Raw genomic sequence first — 17091 nt, 5'->3', positions numbered from 1 at the left:
ACAAATGTTCGTGTGCATCATTTGAGAAATTCTCCTTTATGTTCACCGCTTTTAATATGTTTTGGACTCTCACATAAATGTCACGCATAATTTGTGGCTTCATTGTATCATATAAATAGAAACAAATGTCAATTATGTGCATGCCTTTTATCAACTAGAAATGTATGTCTGTTTTTAGTGCTGTTATACCGCCCTCTTGAGGGCATAAGAGGAAACTACAGATATCAGGAAATGCTTTTATAATTTGCTGCTTTATTGCCATTTTTGCTTCAATAATTCAATAATAACATTCGTCATATAGCAAAAAATAGATATATAATATTGCTGATTTAGCATACTAGGTCCAGTTATCTTCATTATTTGTCAAGTGAGTGGAATTTACTCCTCCGGTCCACAGAGGCCCAGCAGAACCTTCTGGTAGTCTCCCTTGGTGTGTTCCTGCACACAAAGAGCACGTTCGAATCCTGCTGTTTGTATTGCAACATATAACGCCATCCACTTGCGGGCTCACCATGATGGTCTTTTGAAGAGACTGGCCGTGGTGGACTTTGTATTCTGAGCAGATCTTCTTCAGGTCCACTTCACAGCGCGACACGATGATCCTGCTCACCACCTTCTCCTTGGCTCCTTTACTCTGAGATCCAATAATGAAAACATGTCAACACTTTCTCTGGTTGCACTTATGCTGCTATATTGTCACTGCTATGTGAGAAACACGTCACACAATTTTGTCTTTTTATTTTATTATATTTTTTACATTTTTATGTTGCTGCTATGAGGAAAAACACTTATGCCCATTTTTGTAAAAACAATTACAGTATGTTACATTTTTATGTCGCTATGTGAAAAACATGTTCATTTTTGTCTTTCTTTTGATATATTTATGTAGCTGCTATGTGAAAAACATATGTCCATTTTTGTCTTGATATTTTTTTAAACATTTTTATGTCGCTATGTGAAAAACATAGCAACATAAAAATGATTTTTAAAAATTGACATGAGAGAAACACGTGTGAATTTTTGTCTTTTTTATTTTTACTTTGTTATGTTGCTGCTATGTGAAAAACACTTGTCCATTTTTGTCTTTTATTTTATAATTTTTTTTTTATGTTGCCTATGTCCATTTTTGTCTTTTTTTTTTAAATACATTTTTATGTCACTACTATGTGAAAAACACTTATGTCTATATATATTTTTTTTTATACCTTTTTATGTCGCTGCTATGTGAAAAACATGCCATTTTTCTTTTTTATTTATTTACATTTGTAAGCTTTGGATATGAAACTCAATGCAGACATCCCATAAATGTAAAAAAATAAAAATAGATAAAAATACAAAAATGAACGTGTTTTTCCACATAGCAGCAACGATATGCTTACAAAGAAGGGCACGCATAGAGATAACTGGAATTAATTTCAGTATTTTTCCCTCCAACAAATATTTGTCCATAGGTGTGAATGTAAAAATAAAAACGAGAGCAATTTAATGATCAGCAAAGCTATAGTTAGCCTCGTTGCTTCCATTTCTTCTCTTTGTATCTTTTGTGTGTCTTATAGCATCACGCTGCCTTCCACAGGTCAGTTTTGGTACTACATCAGACCACATTGTTGGTCACCTCACACTTGCTTATTTTTTTGTCTCATGCGGGGTCTTTCACAATATAGGATGGACACAAGTATTTGAACACACCCCAGCTGATCTAAATAAATGACATCATCGGGACGTTTATCAATAAATCCTCATTAGAGCCGAAGCCAATCCCAGTTTTCTATTTCTTATGACCATTTACCTTCATAGCGTCGTGCAGTCTGTTAGCAAAGTACAGCTGTTTGTTTTCAAAGCTCTGCACTGGGGGGGAAATAAAAAAAACAATTTTTAAATCACCATCCAAGTAATACTGCGAGTCATGTTTTGGATGTAAACCTCAAGTACCGAGAACCAGGAAGGACCTTTGCAGGTCTCCTTTCACTTCCTTTGTGATGCTCTCCTGCATGTCGTAGGGGCTGTAACTCTTGTACCTCTGAAAAACTACAGAACGCACGAGCGCCGCGTCATGAGCTGTTTATTGTCCTATTTATTAAAAAAAGAAAAATAAAAATATGCATTGTGTTCTGAACCTTTTTGCAGATGGGGGACGCTCCTCTCCGTCATGATGGTGATCCAGGTGGCCACGTCCGTTCCTTTGGTCTTCACGCCGGCGTCATACAGTTTCTGCGTTCAATCAATAAGACGCCGGTAAATGACCGGATTTTTATCATCTAATTCCCGTGTTTGAAATAATTGATGGTGGAAAAAGGTTCAGCGGCACAAATGACGCCGCGTCCCTTTGCAAAGTCATTTGGAAATGGCATTTATTTTAATGACGCTCCTCTTAAGCCCGGCTGATGTTAATTAAATACCAAGAAAATAGCAATCAAGGACATTTTATGAGAGCATGTTTTATTGCAACTGTCATTTAACTCATTCACTGCCATTGACGGCTATAGACGTCAAAAATTCAATTGAACTATTTCTATTAGTTTCACATTTTTTTCCATTTTTGTTAAGAGTATGAAAGCTAGAAAACTAGATTTTTTTTTGTACATTTAGAACATATATAAAATGTGTGATTAATTGTGAGGTAACTAGTGCAGTCATGCGATTAATTACGGGTAAAAATTTTAATCGCCTGACGCCCCTATTTTTAAAAAAATATTTTCTTAAAAAAAAAAAAAAAGATTAAAAATTTGAAAAACATTTTTTTAAAGAAAATATTTTTAAAATTAGGGGCATCAGGTGATTATTCTTTTTTTTAATTGTAATTAATCGCATGACTTCACTAGTTAACTCATGATTAATCACATTTTATTATTATTATTTTTTTTTCTAAATACACAAAATAAATCTAGGCTTCCATACTCTTGTTAACAAAAATGGAAAAAAAAAAGTTAAACTAATAGAAATAGTTCAAATTAATTTTCGATGTCTATTGCTGTCAATGGCAGTGGATGATTTAAAAACCACAACTTTTAAATGTGATCATGTTGTAAAGAGGAATCTGTTGGCGTTAGCGAGTGTGGACACAACTTACTCTGGCGTCATCGTCAATCTTTTCGTAGTCCACCACGGAGGACGGCTCGTCTCGCTTGGTCTGCGCAGAAGGACGGTTCGCGTTGGTTTTCAGAATTATGACGAGAAAGCACATGAGTGGCATTCGTGTCAGAGCGCACCTGCACCAGAGCCAGCAGCAGCTTTGCAAAGTTGCCTGACGTGTCGCCTGCTACGTCTTTATCCAAATCCTTCTTGAACACTGTGGGAAGGTTTACAGAATGAAGTTGGTTTTCATTTGTTTTTTTTAAAAAAATTTAAATGCTTCATTTTAGTTTATTTAAAATGTATATATATTTAGTATTAGTTTATTATTATTTGAAATATTTAGTATTACTTTATTTATTTTTAAATATAACGAGCATTTGTGGAGTGCAAGATTAAAAAAAAGGTCACAATATGTATTGTATAATAATGTAAAGTAAACTACAATTCGGGTAGTATTACTAATATACTAATATACTATTAATATATAGGCAATTATAAAGTCTTGGAATCAAGTCTTTAATTATTCTTTCCCTGGAAAAAAAAAAGTCTCAAGGAGCAATGCTTGCAACTGACCAGTGCGTCGGCCATTTTGGTTTTAAGTAGCCATCTTGAGAGAATTTGATAAACTCCTATTAGAGAATTTGCCAAAACCCTTAAGCAGGTATCCTAAAAGATTCTGAAGCTTGTTCTTATCCTGGAGAATGTCATTGAAGTGTGCTGATCATTTGGAGTATTTGACATGGAAAAAAAAGAAAGAAAGAAAAAAAAAGAATGCGAGGGGCCGCTCAGGCTTCTCGCATTTCTCACTCACACTCCTTGTAGACTTGCTTGATATCCTGCAGCTCAGAGTTGCTGCGGGAGCACAGAATCTCGATAAGCGTTTCTTCATCGGTGCCGAGGCCCTGAAAGACACGTTCGCATCGGATTTGCACATTTGAAAGACACAACACACGGTATGTCAAAGTCTGCATTCTGTGGTTTGTCCACAAGAGGGCAGTGTTGCTCTGGAAATGGGCTTGCTTGTGTCCTGTTGCGTACTTTAATGGAACCTCTGATCTCTGAGGCATCATACTGGGACGTGCTCTTCATCAGTCCGAGGATGACCGATTCCAAGGAGCCGGACAGCGCCCCCTTCAGGGCTGAGATCATGTCCTAAAAGTCAACAGCATCACATTAGATGTGATTCAGCACAATATCATCTTTAGTCTTTACCTTCTTTGCTCTCCTTTCATAAGCAAATGCAATTTCCCTCCTCTGAGAGTACGTCCGCTTTGTTAGGACGTCAATGATGGTCTGTTCGTCCACCCCTGAAGGCCACAAACGACACTTTTTTAGGCACGACGGACACTTTAATGATACACAAAACGCTAATAATGCTAAGTTTTGATTGACATAGTCAGTGAAATACCAATTTAAGAGGTTATTATTGTGGTTTTATAATAAGTAGAAATACACAAATTAATTGCCTGAGATGTGACAAATATTGTCGTTAAGACTGTTTTTGTGATGTATTGTGAACAGCTAAAAAAGAAACCAAACCGAAGTGTTTGTTTTTTTTTAACCGAAGTGAATGGCGCATTTCATTAGCGCTGCAGTAGTGACGTCACTGGCAAGCGCGCCTATTTTTTTAATTTCTCCAATCTTAAAGTATCCTGCTTTTATTTATTTCCAATGTTTTACCGTCAATTTCTTTCATATAACTTTAGTGAACAATTATAGACGGACAATTTCCTGCCAATTCTGTAGCGTGACGTCAACTGTAGGCGACCCCGATACAATCTAGCATCCCGATCACATCTGGTAATGACACCAGCACTAATTTGGAATGAGGGCAACACAGCTACACATTTTGTCAAGGAAAATATTAATATAATCTATATTTAACATTCCAATTTGTTGCTGTTGCATTATATGACATGTACATGATGATTCTGCCAACTTCCGCTATGCTAACCGCTATCTAGCCTTGAAGCTAATGTTGGGAAAATTCTCTCCAGTTTCAGCTAGTCAACTATTTTGGGTCATTAAGCGAAACAATCTTTTATTTTTTGCTTGATGATAATGTTTGAATTGTGTAAGGTTCGTATGTTGTTTAATGATGTTGTCATGTTTCTAAAGCTTCTCTACAGTCTGTCAACTTTTTGCCCTCATCTTAGCATATTAAAAGGACAACAAATATCTGACCACTTGAACAATAATGATTGAGCTGAGCAATTTGTCATAACAAAAGGGGCCATGAATTACATAGAAAAGTCACATGCGCTGTTGTTTCCTATAGTAATATATAGAGCTAGTAGTGTCATTGTAACAAAATAGAGGGCTTGTTGACTGTGACCAGGAGCTTCCAGAGAGTTTTGCACAGTGCTCCGGCAGCATTGTGGTCACAGGCTTGGACTGCTTCCCATTTTTTTAATATTTTTTTTGTAAGCCAGGATGCTGACTCACAAATACCGACAGTCTGTACAGAGAAGCTTCAGCTACATTTATTCAACAAGAATGTCCACAGTGTCTCTTGCCTTTGGTTTTGATAGCAGTCTCTATCCTTGCAGCATCTTTTTCAGGATCAAAATCCAAAGCAGGAATAACAGTGGGGGATTTTGGTTCATAGGACTGCGGGATGAAATAAGACATCAGATAAAAGTATGTCATGTAATTGGGTGTGAGAGTGTTAAAAGTTTACCTCAGCATCGATTGTCAGTTGCCCGAGGAATTCAGCCACCATGGCCATTTTCACTGTCCTGCAAAAAGTGACACATCATGTGATCCTGTATCAGGATAATCCCACCACGGAGGCCGAGTGGACCACCTTTGTTTCGCCTCCTGATGTAATCACATTCTTCCACCGCACACGCTGCCATCCCATAATGGTTGAATAAAAGACATTACATGTGCCGCTCGAGGCTCTCGTCAATGCAATTATTCGAATCCGGAGGCTTAATTGTTGCCACACGTTCAGCGGACACACCCTGGACTGCAGTATGAAATCACACACCAGTCACACACGTGGAGGCAAAGTGACATCAGCGGATTGTTCTTAAACACAAAGTACTACACTTTTGTACAAACAATTGAGGATAGCCTATGAATCAGCAATTTTTTTTTTTGTCAGGACCCTGAAAGATTATTTTATAACAAAGCGAGTTACTTTTCAACACAAGTGTGCCTAAAAGTGAAACTTACCTAACTTGTGGAAGTTGGCGCAAGACCGAAGAGTTGTGTTGATGTGTCGTGAGTAAAGGGTGTGGAGATTTAACGCCAGTGCGACTGACACGGAGAGGACTTCCCCCTCCCACCCCTCCCCCTCCCCTCGTGACTCCACCCAGTTGAACAAGCAGCCACTGCAAAGTTGAGCCTGGCAAAGTCAAGCTACTGTGCTTTGTTAAATAATCTTTTCTCTCAACATACTGATTTAATAGAGTCAACACACAACCATTTGAATGACTAGAACTTTATTGCGTATGCGTTAGAAAACATACGTATAGTTTACATACTGACATAAGATGCTGTGTGATGTTAAACTGAATGCTGGATGTGTTTTTGAACGTAGTTGTTGCCATTTGCTGAGCGTTTTTTCTTTTTCTTGTTCTTCTTCTTCCCACCTGGCTTGGATGGCCCTGCTTTATTTCCAGCTACTGTAGCCTGCTGCAAGAAGCACAGTATATGGCAAGTACTTGATGATATTCATTTTTATGATGTGAACAAAACATATAATGCTAATTTGTGATGTTACTGTATTTTTTTTTTTAACAGGAATGTAATGAATGTCATTGTGTTGAGCGGAAGAGTTGACACCGCATTGCTTTCTACTGTATTGCTTGTTCTGCACTTACAGGCCTGCAGCATTGGCACAGGTTCCGCCAGTCTCAGGAGAACTTGGCCGAGAGTCTTTTAAGAAATTCTCTGAACGTATTGACAGTGTGCGTGATTGTATTTTTTTTTTTCACCTGTGGCGCAGAATGCGGGGGGAACAAGCAGGGGACGCGGCCGTGCTTCTTGTGGAAGGGCAGCACCACGGTGGGATCCACGGGTAACCAGGGCACGGGGCCGGAGTCCCGGGGGAGCCCGCTGTGGACTTGGTGCAAGTCGTAGGCAGTTCGACTCGCTTTGCCGTCGGCCGCTTTTAACAAGGTCACAAAAGGCTCGCCTGGTTTGTGGGTGATCAGGTATTGCCCTTCCTCCATTCTGCAAACACATTACATCACAGGAGGCGTGTCAATGCAGTCGGTGTGACTTCTTCCGGTGACTGGAATGTGGAAAGTAGAATGTGGCATGTAGATTGTGAGTCAGGAGTTGGGCAATTACAACACAAACGTGTAAGCTGACGAACATCACAGTTCTAAACTGTTTTCTATTTGTATTACATTTTTTTTTTAACGCTTAGTTTCAGTATTAGTTTTTGTTTATGTGTATTACTTCATTTTACTCTAAAATGAAAACGGCAACACATTTCTTACCGAGCGTTGCATTTCGGATGAGTCAAATGAAAAAGCAGGTGAGCCAAGCCAAAGTCAAGCAGGCAAATGTGTCGGCGAGGAGCGACGTCATCTGAAGGAGCTTTTTTAGTGGCTGCTGCTGCTAGATGACATCACTTTCAAACGTCTTTATTCCAGTTAATATGGAAATAAATATTTCAAATCATCCCCAAAGGCTCATGTATAAAATTTACCAAATTTATTTTAAATTACCAAAGACTTAAGTGAAGGACGTTTTCGCTATAATTATAGTTAGCTTTGTAAACATAAAATGTAGTTTGTTAAAAAGCATTTTCGTTTTTATTTTATTTCATAAACAATTTTTTTTTAATTTTTTCCGTTTAGTTTTCGTTAACTAAAATAACCTTGCCGCCAGTTAGCTAGCACTAACAACATGGAGGTCTAAGTGCTAGCTTTGTTGCTAACTTACTGTTCATCTGTATTACATTGTAGTGTCTAGCATGTCCAAGTACAGGTTTTGTCTCGACTAAATCTTTGCCAAGGCAAGAAGCATTCAGATTACGACAAGATGGCAAAATCACTTGTAATGAAAGGGCATCGCTTGCAGTTTGTTTGCTGGTGTTTTTTTTTTTTTTTAATTCGCCGATACCAAACACAGTCGATGAAAATCTGTTACAAGGGCAAAGAAATAATGATCTGAAATGTGTCTCAAGTGTTTGTTGTCTTTACAACGTCTCGCGTTGTCAGCAGCTTACTTTGTCAGCTTTTTCAGAAGGTGGTGCAGAATGTTTAGCGACTTCACCGGCCTGTCAACAAAAAACAAGCATGTGTCACTTTGCTGATTTGGACAATCCCAACACTCATTAAGTTGACCAACCCAAAAGCTGATAGCTCTAAAAACAAGGCTGTTGCGATTCTGATGATTTAGCTGCTCGCTTGATGAGATTTTTCATGAACTCATAAGTGGAATCATCACACCAGGAGGGCGATTAGTTTCATCATAATCATCCCGCAGAGCCGACAACTCACTTGAAGCCACAGGAGATGTTGTGCCTCCACGCGTCAGGCAGCTTTTTGAGCAGCGCTACTTTAGAAGCGTGTGGATTGATGTGAGCTGCACAAAAAGAAAAAGGAGAGCGAGGAAGCTAATGAGTGCAGACAACAAGAGCTTTCCTCCATCAACAACACCGTAGCCACGGCTGACAAACGGGCGCAACGTCTGCCACGATTTCTTTCCTCCAGTGCATTTTCAACAAAATCCTCCCTCGGTCATGAACCGGACGAAAGCCACAAATAGACAAATAAGAGATGACCACATGATGAGCCATCAGCCACACAAGGGGGAAGTCTTGTATCAGCTGGGCCACTTACGTAAGCCTTTATTTGTCCAATTTAGCTCAACATGCTAACCCATCAGGAGGAGACTGAAAGAATATGAAGTGATTCTCTAAAAATATGCGCCTTCAGAGAGATTGTGCATGGTTTATGCAATGCGCACCATAACCTCAAAAAAAAACAAGCTAAGTAAACTTTAAACTTCAAGTCTTAAAACATAATATAATACATAAATAAATACAATTAAATAAATACATTAATAATAAATAAAGAAAATATAAAAATGTAAATAAGTAAAATCTGAAGAAAAAAAAAATTAAATAAACATTTAAAACTTAAACCAAACCACATGATGAGCAACTACACAAAACAAAGACTTAAGACTGGTTCAAGCTTCCCAGTATCTTGAGGAATGAGGTTGCATTGTTGTTGTTATGGCAACAGTGTAAACTTGAATCAGTCTTCAGTGGGAGGAGGCGGTGGTGAGTCATCCAAAGACTATTTTATTGGTTTATGTGGGAGGTTTCGCTTGCCTCATTCAATGGAGAGAGAGAAAAAAAAACTCTCCTTAACCCTGGAGAACCCAAGAACCCTTTTCTTCTTTGGAAAATTATGAATGATACATTAAATGACTGCTATAAGTTCACTGAAAACCAAAATATATGTTTTTTCAATTTTAACCTTTTTTTTGAACTAGCTCAGAGTTGCTAATTTATCAAAATATATATATAAAACATACTCCTAGGCATTCTGCAACATGATATGAAATAGATTAACAAAAAAAAACACAATTTTACCATCTGATGGTTTGCTGGGAAGATGGTTTTGTTTGGATTGATTTCCAGCTCAACAAAACGGCACGTTGCCAGCCATCTTGTCACCACCACTCTGGCTCATGTAAGTGCAATATTCATCCACTAGATGGCCCCATGCTGGGGTCAGAAGTGGCACTCTGGACTTTTGAAGTTACATTTGTTAAAAAAAAGAAAAAAAAAAGGTCTTTGTTATTTGAGTAGCAGAATTTATAGGGGCCAAATTTGACCCCGTGGGTTCTCCAGGGTTAAAGCCATATAAATGCAACCTCAAGTTGCTTAAAAAAATTAAATAAATATATATTACCTACGAAGGAAACTGTACTGGAGTGAAGCGCCGTCTCCGTCCACAGATGGCAAGCCTCGCTGCTACTCAGACACTCGACCCCGTGACACAGCTGGTAGTTCAGCTTGGGCAAAATATGCACTGGCACAAACTGGTTTGAAGGACAGTTAAGGAAAAAATCAGCTTGAAACGACGTTCAAGTTGCACATATGTTGACATGCGTACCTCGCTTGGATTTTTCACGACGACCTTGGGTCGAGCTAGAGAGACTGAGCTGCGCACGATGATAAGAACGTCTTGGAGACTGTAGAGCTTGTACAGCAGGTTGCCTCTCTCCGGGGACGTGTAATCTCGTTCGTCCTCAGAGCCGGCCTGCAGCTTCTGAGACAAGATTTCTGTAAGGGGGCAGTAAAAAAAATACAGGTCAAGTATCAATAAGGAGTATGAATAACTCCCCCAAAAAATAAACCACTGCAGAATAGTTGTACTTAATCTTTTAGAACAGTTGGACTTCTGACATTTATTTAGCTACAATTTCCTTCTAACTTCTGTTAATCATTTTTTCCCCCAATCTCTAAGCAGTGTTAATGTTCAAACTACATAATGTTGTAGCACTTAAGTTATTATATAATAATAATAAAAAAAAAAATCTGAATTGTCAGCCAGTGTGTGGACCACATTTAAAACTGACTGCGTGGCCGCTTAAGAGTGCCTCGTTATTGGCTGTCAGTGCAGGCATGACATGGAAAGAAGGAGAAAGAGCGAACCCCCCAATTATTATTTTTTAAATTGTCAAAAAATAAATAAAAAATAAAAATTTGTTCAGATGCAAATCCGCATGTGACAAACAGAGTATGCAGTTATATGTAAAATTGTTAATTTAATATTATTTTATCAACAATTACAATTAATCAATTACTAAGGAGGGGTGTTAGAAAAAACCCCGATTCGGCAATATATCGCGATATTACAGCGCGCAATTCTCGAATCGATTCAATATGCGGCCGAATCGATTTTTAAACATCAATTTTTTATGGGAATATTCAACAAAACGTAAGGTTAGGATTTACACATTAAGCATAGAAGAATGTTATATTAATGGAACATTAAGCTTTAATATTTTATTTCAGTGCTGTTTAAACATGAAACACTGCAACCTGAATTTTCCGATTAAAAAATAAATTTTCATACAAATCTTAGTGTATATGTACACGTTTACTGATTAGTATTGTCTAAATTTGAGGTAAAAAAAAAAAAAAAAAAAAAAAAAAATCGCAATAATCAATTTATAGATTCGTATCGGGATTAATCATGAATTCACACCCCCATGACTAAGTATTTAGTAGGAATGGGCGATTCAATACCGGCCATTATTTAAAGGCGCCGATACTCACAACGGTCGTTTTCTGATGAATAACTCTAATTTAGAATAGAAAATTGCCAGTAATTTCATGCAATGTTAACGAAAATGCTAGATTTTCCCGTTTGGCGATAAATAAAGGATTATTTTAGGACTTTGCGTGACCCAAAATACAGTAAGCCTTTGCAAGCTTGCCACCAACTTTTCTTCTCTGGAGAAGCGGTGTGGGTCACTGGCGGCGCAGCCGAGGTTTCTTCACTCCGGTGCCGGCTTCTCTCGAGGTACGAGGTCACACAGGGTTTGACTAAGGACAGCGGGATGCTGTGACGTGGGGTTTCCGCACATCGGGTGGGTGAGACCATCTCTTGGGACAAGGCGGGGCTTTTGGCGGCTGCGTCGCTTGTGGCGCTGAACATGGCCGTCTGCATGCGCAAGATCGCCCCCAGCTGGTCGGCCGGGGCCGTCACTCTTTTGGAGGCGTGCCTCTTTTTAGGAGAGGACGATGCAGAGGACTCGAAAGCGGGTTCGGCGGGGCACGTGGCGGGCGCCGTGGCTTGAGATGGTGATGTTGAGTCGTCAATGATCAGTCTGTCATCCTCTTGATCGCTTTCTTCATCAGACTCGTACGCGGGCTTTGGAGCGGTTGCCTCGTTAGCTTCTCTGACAACCGTCGGCATCATCTGCTCCGTTGCCAGGTAATGCTTGAGATTTGTCACGGGGCTGCGCATCTCTTCTTGTGGACTAGTGAGGCGTTTCGTCTTGCTTGGGGGTGGCGAATCCGCACTTCGAGCACGTTTAAGTTGCTTGTGTTGCGTATTCTGCACTGTCGCGAGACGCGCCTCCCCGAAAGTCTCCAGGTCAGTGAGGTCCACCGCAAAGTCGAGGTCGTCGCTGGTTCTCGCATTTCTTTGGAAGCCCTCCTGGTTTGGAAACAAAATGTCATTTGATAAGGAAAAATAAAACGTGCAATAACAAATGTGAGCTGCGTGAGTGCCGGATACCCGCGAGGGTTCCCGATTGTCCACAGGAAGTTCCGTCATTAAATGGAACATGTTCCTTTTGCCGAGCTTTACAAAGGACAGCTTCAAACTCTCCTCGTGGTAGATGAGATTCTTTTGTCTGACAGTTACTTCATTGTACACTAGGGGCGATTCTATGTAAACAGTCTTCTTCTGACCCGCACCTGTGGGAACAGTAACAAATGAGGAGTCATGACGCCGTAATCTAATCATGAACGAATGACATAAATGACCAGCATACACCGGCATTGACTTCATAATGATATAGGTCGTGCGCTGTGAATTTCGGCAAAGTCGGCGATTTGATTAACTTGGTAAAAACAGCAGGCAACAGAAGGTAAGGGCTGCTTTCAAATTAGCGATCTCCAACTTAAGTAAATATCGCGCTCTATGAGTCCCGACTAAAAGTGCAACTTCGACTTACAGGTTGAAGTAGTAGATTCCATGGGCAATATCAATTTAATTTGTAAAATAACAGTCGCTAAGTCACTCCGGGTCACGTCCACTTCCATTCAACAATAATTTCCTTCCGCCGTCCGTCATAGGGCAGTCACGTGATCACGTGATGTCGGTGCAAATGGTCAATACCAGGTCGTGGAAACTGGAGGTGAATATGTAATATTTTTGGAATTTGAGGCTTTTGTGAACAAGATGGCTTGAACGATCTGCACATTTTAAGTTGGAATACTCTAGTTTGAATCAGTCAACTAATGTTGAGGGAGGAGTGAATAATGTAGAATGTGTCTTAATTTGATTTTATTTAGGGTAAGAAAACGGGAATTTTAGTATTTGCACAATATTAGCATGTCGAAAATTGTTCACAAGGTGAATTGAATAAGCTGAATAATACAAATTTCAAAGGTGAACAATCTAGATCTTAATTTGAATTAGAGATGAACGGTAAATAAGCTTCGGGGGAAATTTGGCCTCAATAAGAACGAATAGGGAATTTTTAGGTGAAAAATGTATTTAGGAAAAAAACAGATTTTTTTTTTGACGGAAACAACGGAAGCGTGGATAAATGGATGGCATGATTTTTTTATTTTTTTTATTTGTTGAAATTGAAATGACCTGAATTAGAGTCATTGTGTGGAAGGAGAAGCGTATCGAAAAAGTGGGAGAATTATTATTGTTATTTTATTAAAGGGATAACGACTTTATAACTGCATTAGCTATTAATATTATCATTATGAGTTAGTGATACAATATGGCACATTCTGAATTTCAGGGCTACCACCCTCCCCCCCCCAAAACACAAACAAACAACAACAACAACAAATCATTTCAATCCCAACATCACAACAACAGTACTGCACCTTTCCCCTGGTTGACTTGAATGCAAACAGGAAGTTCCCATCTCTGATCAAAGTCAGGGCCGTGGTTGTCCAACAGTGTGAGCAGGGCCTCTCGGGTGAGACACGCGTGTGGCTCGTAGCGGGCGCACAGCTTCTCTGCATTATTATCGCTGCTGATTGCCTGCAAAACAACACAATAGCTGCGGTGAGGGGAACACTTGGGACGCCCCCTGGTGTCTTTTGTGAAAAGTGCCACAGCCAAAATGACCCCCGGTCATGAATCTTCACTCTAGGAGGCACAAAAAGTATCTTTGCGCCTTACTTTATTGGAGTAATTAAAAAAAGAAAAAAGAAAAAGTGAAACAATTGCTTACAGCGTGCATGTCCTTAGCTTTTTTGGCTGGAGGATTTTCTGATGAAACACTCTGATAATCCGTTGCAAGCTGTGCATCAGCAGGCATTATCACGCAGCCTGCGATATCCACACTGCCCTGGGGAGATAAAAAAAGGGTCCAAATGCGGAAATAAAGAAAAGGAACCAACATAAAACAGAGCACTTTTTGCAATTCAACTGACTCGAGTTGAAGTTAAAGCCACAGCAGAGCAAACATATTATACACAACGGCTCCAGAAATGGCAGCGTGAGCCCGAGTGAGAATACATTACCATGACAACGAGCTGTTTTTCAAAGGTGAGAGACAGTCCCGGGTTGAACGTTCCGCCAGTCAAACTGGTCATCTCGCATATCTGATAGAGCTGAGGTAACGTTTGGATATACTCCAAACGGGCCTTCAAATAATCCTGAGAATAAAAAAAAATAATATATATATATATATATATATATTGGATTTAATACTAATGATAAGACAAAAATGACATTGTGTGCACTGTTGTACCTCTGCATACTGCAATGCTCCCTGTGATACGAAACTGTCATCCTGTGGACATGTTCTGGCCACATCTTGCAAGTACCTCTGAAATTGCGTCACTTCATGGTCTACTCGGGGTTTCAGGTACTGAAATATCAGCATCAAGTGAATGAATGCAACGAGGAGTAGCCTGATGAAAATTACTATTAAAAGGAGATTCGTGTTACCTGGGGAGGATCCCTGGGATTCTTACTACACAAGAAGTTAAGATACGCCCTCTGCTCTTTGCCGGACAGGCTGGACATGCACGGGAAGGGCAGCCTGGGCTGAGGGAAAGCGTCATCCGCCTCGTTCTTTACCCGCTTGGGCGACATAAAAGCTTTTGGGGGATTTTCACATCCGTCTGGAGCCTCCATGGCAACGTCTGTGAAGGAAGTGTCAGTGTCTATGGTGGAGTCATCTTTGCTGCTGCTCATGCCATCTTTACACTGTGCAACTTCTTTAGTAGCAGACTTTGGTCCGGACTGAGCACCACATTCTGGTTGTGTGCTGCCGTTCCCCGTAGGGCTTGGGTAGAGAAGAAAATATGTTTGGAGGTATTTAATTAACTCATTTGTGCCAATGACGGCTATAAACGTCAAAAATGTATTTTAACCATTTCTATTAAAAAAATTCCACTTTCGTTAACAAGAATATGAAAACCTAGAATTTTTTTTATTATACATTTAGAACAGATATGAAATTTGTGATTAATCGGGAGTTAACTAGTGAAGTCATGAGATAAATTACAATAAAAACTTTAATCCCCTGACGCCCCAAATTTTTAATAATATTTTCTTTCCTTTAAAAAAAAAAAAAAAAAAAAAAAAAAAAAGTCATTCACTGCCGTTGACGGCTATAAATGTTAAAAATGAATTTTAACTATTTCTATTAGTTTAACATTTTGTCTCCACTTTTGTTAACAAGAGTATGAAAACCTTGAATTTTTTTTTATTGTACATTAGAACAGATATACGTTTGTGATTAATCGTGAGTTAACTAGTGAAGTAATGAGATTAATTACAATAAAAAAATGATAACCGCCTCTTGGCCCTAATTTTTAGTAATCTTTTTTTTTTTTTTTTTTTTAAATGAATGTATGGCAGTGAATGAGTTACAGAGTCCTAATTATTCAACAGTAATTGTCACTTTTTTTTTTTTTTACTTAGCAGAAACTTAAATCACATCTTGACTGATTCATTTAAAATCCATTGTATAAAGGCAAAACGCTGCCATTGTCAAAAACTTTTGTACCTAAATGAATGATTTTACAGACTTGAGACTAATAGCTAATAAATTAGCATACAGTACCTTTGTAGAGAAGCCCACAGCTGTCTAACACTCGGTGCAAGGGAATATTGATCGTAAACGTCTTTGGTGAAGAAAGGAGCGTTGGGTACAGGAGGGTCCTCCCTTAAAAGGAATGTGCATTTAAATTTGGTACACTTCATATACATTTGGTATATTTTGTAGCACAAGATGGCCTTAGGTACCAACGTACTTACTGTTATTGATTTAATTGTTTTTCTCTTATAAATCAGAAGTGTTTTGCATACAACTAGTATAATGTGTTTGTGGAATGTGAATTAAGCAGCAAAATCCACCTGTTTTATCCATTTCAGGGGGCGGCCATTCTGCCACTTGCTGTCGACTGAAAATAATGACCAATCACTCACACACTTCGTTTTTATGCCTTGTAAAACATCACAGTATGCTCACAAGTGTGAAATTTGTTACTTCACTTAAATTTGTTATTTTACTCCAAAAATATTGTTTTAAAGTGATGTTGTTGGCAATATTTAAATTGACAAATTCATGTTATATTTTTGTCAATTGGACATTATTGCGTTATTCAAAATAATAATAATAAAATAAAAGATGTTACCAGTAACTCGGTATACTTCCCAACAAATGTATTGGTCAAGTTACACAGTAACTACTTCTTGGGGCTAAATGCCACCATTTAGTGCAGTCTGGAGCCCTGACCCTTTTTCTTTGAATACTTACTGACATGAAGTCACAGTAACGTTTATTGCTACTCCAACCATTAATGAGGTGCGTATTTTTCCTCAGTGGCCAATTCATTCCCATAAAGAAATAACGTTGGTAAAACGCGTCTTCTCACGTCACCATCTTGGCCCCCGGCTAACAGCATCATCGATTCGTATGATGCCAAATGTGTACATTCACCAAGAACTAAACGGAATACGCGACGACAATAACGTCGACGTTACAGCGTATTGTCACGTATGATGTCAGCGTGCAATATTTTGTGCGGGAAATGATATTTACTCACCACACCGGGTCCATAAGCGCCACTGGCTTGTCAACAGTACGCACGAGGGGCTGTCAGGGAATCAGTTAGCTAGCTAAATAGCAAACAAGCCGAGTGTTTTTCTTCTACTGAGGAAAAATGTCGCTCTGTGCAGAGTGCTGCCCTCTTGCGGATCCTGACCAAATTGGCCTCTATCGATGGTTAGTAATGGTCCGTGTAACTACTGTAGTGTTTCCCAAACGTCATTGAGCCCAAAGGATTTGTATGTTATTTTAAGTCAATGTCATATTATG

General features: G+C 39.1%; 2 protein-coding genes across 4 annotated transcripts; both read right to left on the bottom strand.

Annotated features, from left to right (window-relative positions):
* Positions 1-232: 232 nt before the first annotated feature.
* LOC144054221 (annexin A2-like) lies at positions 233-6356 on the bottom strand. Of its 2 annotated transcripts, none has more exons than XM_077569444.1 (13): positions 6256-6356; positions 5756-5813; positions 5592-5685; positions 4288-4382; positions 4114-4227; positions 3887-3977; positions 3210-3289; positions 3071-3130; positions 2118-2211; positions 1933-2028; positions 1790-1848; positions 512-634; positions 233-438 (listed from the first exon to the last, which is right to left on the bottom strand). In XM_077569444.1, the coding sequence occupies exons 2-13, from the start codon at positions 5801-5803 to the stop codon at positions 379-381; spliced, it is 1014 nt and encodes a 337-aa protein (XP_077425570.1). In that variant the 5' UTR covers positions 5804-5813; positions 6256-6356; the 3' UTR covers positions 233-378. The 2 variants fall into 2 exon arrangements, with proteins under 2 accessions (XP_077425570.1, XP_077425571.1); XM_077569445.1 differs by lacking the exon at positions 6256-6356 and adding an exon at positions 5882-6070.
* Positions 6357-6507: 151 nt separating this feature from the next.
* ice2 (interactor of little elongator complex ELL subunit 2) lies at positions 6508-16968 on the bottom strand. Of its 2 annotated transcripts, none has more exons than XM_077569534.1 (15): positions 16820-16968; positions 15835-15936; positions 14712-15051; positions 14512-14631; positions 14282-14416; positions 13990-14106; positions 13637-13796; positions 12303-12484; positions 11504-12221; positions 10167-10336; positions 9963-10092; positions 8538-8622; positions 8264-8314; positions 7020-7257; positions 6508-6717 (listed from the first exon to the last, which is right to left on the bottom strand). In XM_077569534.1, exons 1-15 carry the CDS (start codon positions 16831-16833, stop codon positions 6589-6591), a joined length of 2691 nt encoding a protein of 896 aa, XP_077425660.1. In that variant the 5' UTR covers positions 16834-16968; the 3' UTR covers positions 6508-6588. The 2 variants fall into 2 exon arrangements, with proteins under 2 accessions (XP_077425660.1, XP_077425661.1); XM_077569535.1 differs by having other exon boundaries at positions 6508-6714.
* Between the last annotated feature and the right edge of the window lie 123 nt (positions 16969-17091).

This window comes from Vanacampus margaritifer, chromosome 6, assembly GCF_051991255.1.
Source record: "Vanacampus margaritifer isolate UIUO_Vmar chromosome 6, RoL_Vmar_1.0, whole genome shotgun sequence".
Classification (NCBI taxonomy): Eukaryota; Metazoa; Chordata; class Actinopteri; order Syngnathiformes; family Syngnathidae; genus Vanacampus; species Vanacampus margaritifer.
This window is presented reverse-complemented; position numbering and strand designations above follow the sequence as displayed.

What these genes read in the sequence shown, in the direction of transcription:
- LOC144054221 (XM_077569444.1), bottom strand. Translation starts at nt 5,803, where the DNA reads ATGGCCATGGTGGCTGAATTCCTCGGGCAACTGACAATCGATGCTGAG. An exon ending in AGATCAGAGGTTCCATTAAA is followed by an intron (nt 3,978 to 4,113) that starts GTACGCAACAGG and finishes CGTGTCTTTCAG; the next exon opens with GGCCTCGGCACCGATGAAGA. An exon ending in CTCTTCAAAAGACCATCATG is followed by an intron (nt 439 to 511) that starts GTGAGCCCGCAA and finishes CTTTGTGTGCAG; the next exon opens with GAACACACCAAGGGAGACTA.
- ice2 (XM_077569534.1), bottom strand. An exon ending in ATCCCAGGGATCCTCCCCAG is followed by an intron (nt 14,632 to 14,711) that starts GTAACACGAATC and finishes CTGATATTTCAG; the next exon opens with TACCTGAAACCCCGAGTAGA. An exon ending in AACATCTCCTGTGGCTTCAA is followed by an intron (nt 8,315 to 8,537) that starts GTGAGTTGTCGG and finishes TTTTGTTGACAG; the next exon opens with GCCGGTGAAGTCGCTAAACA.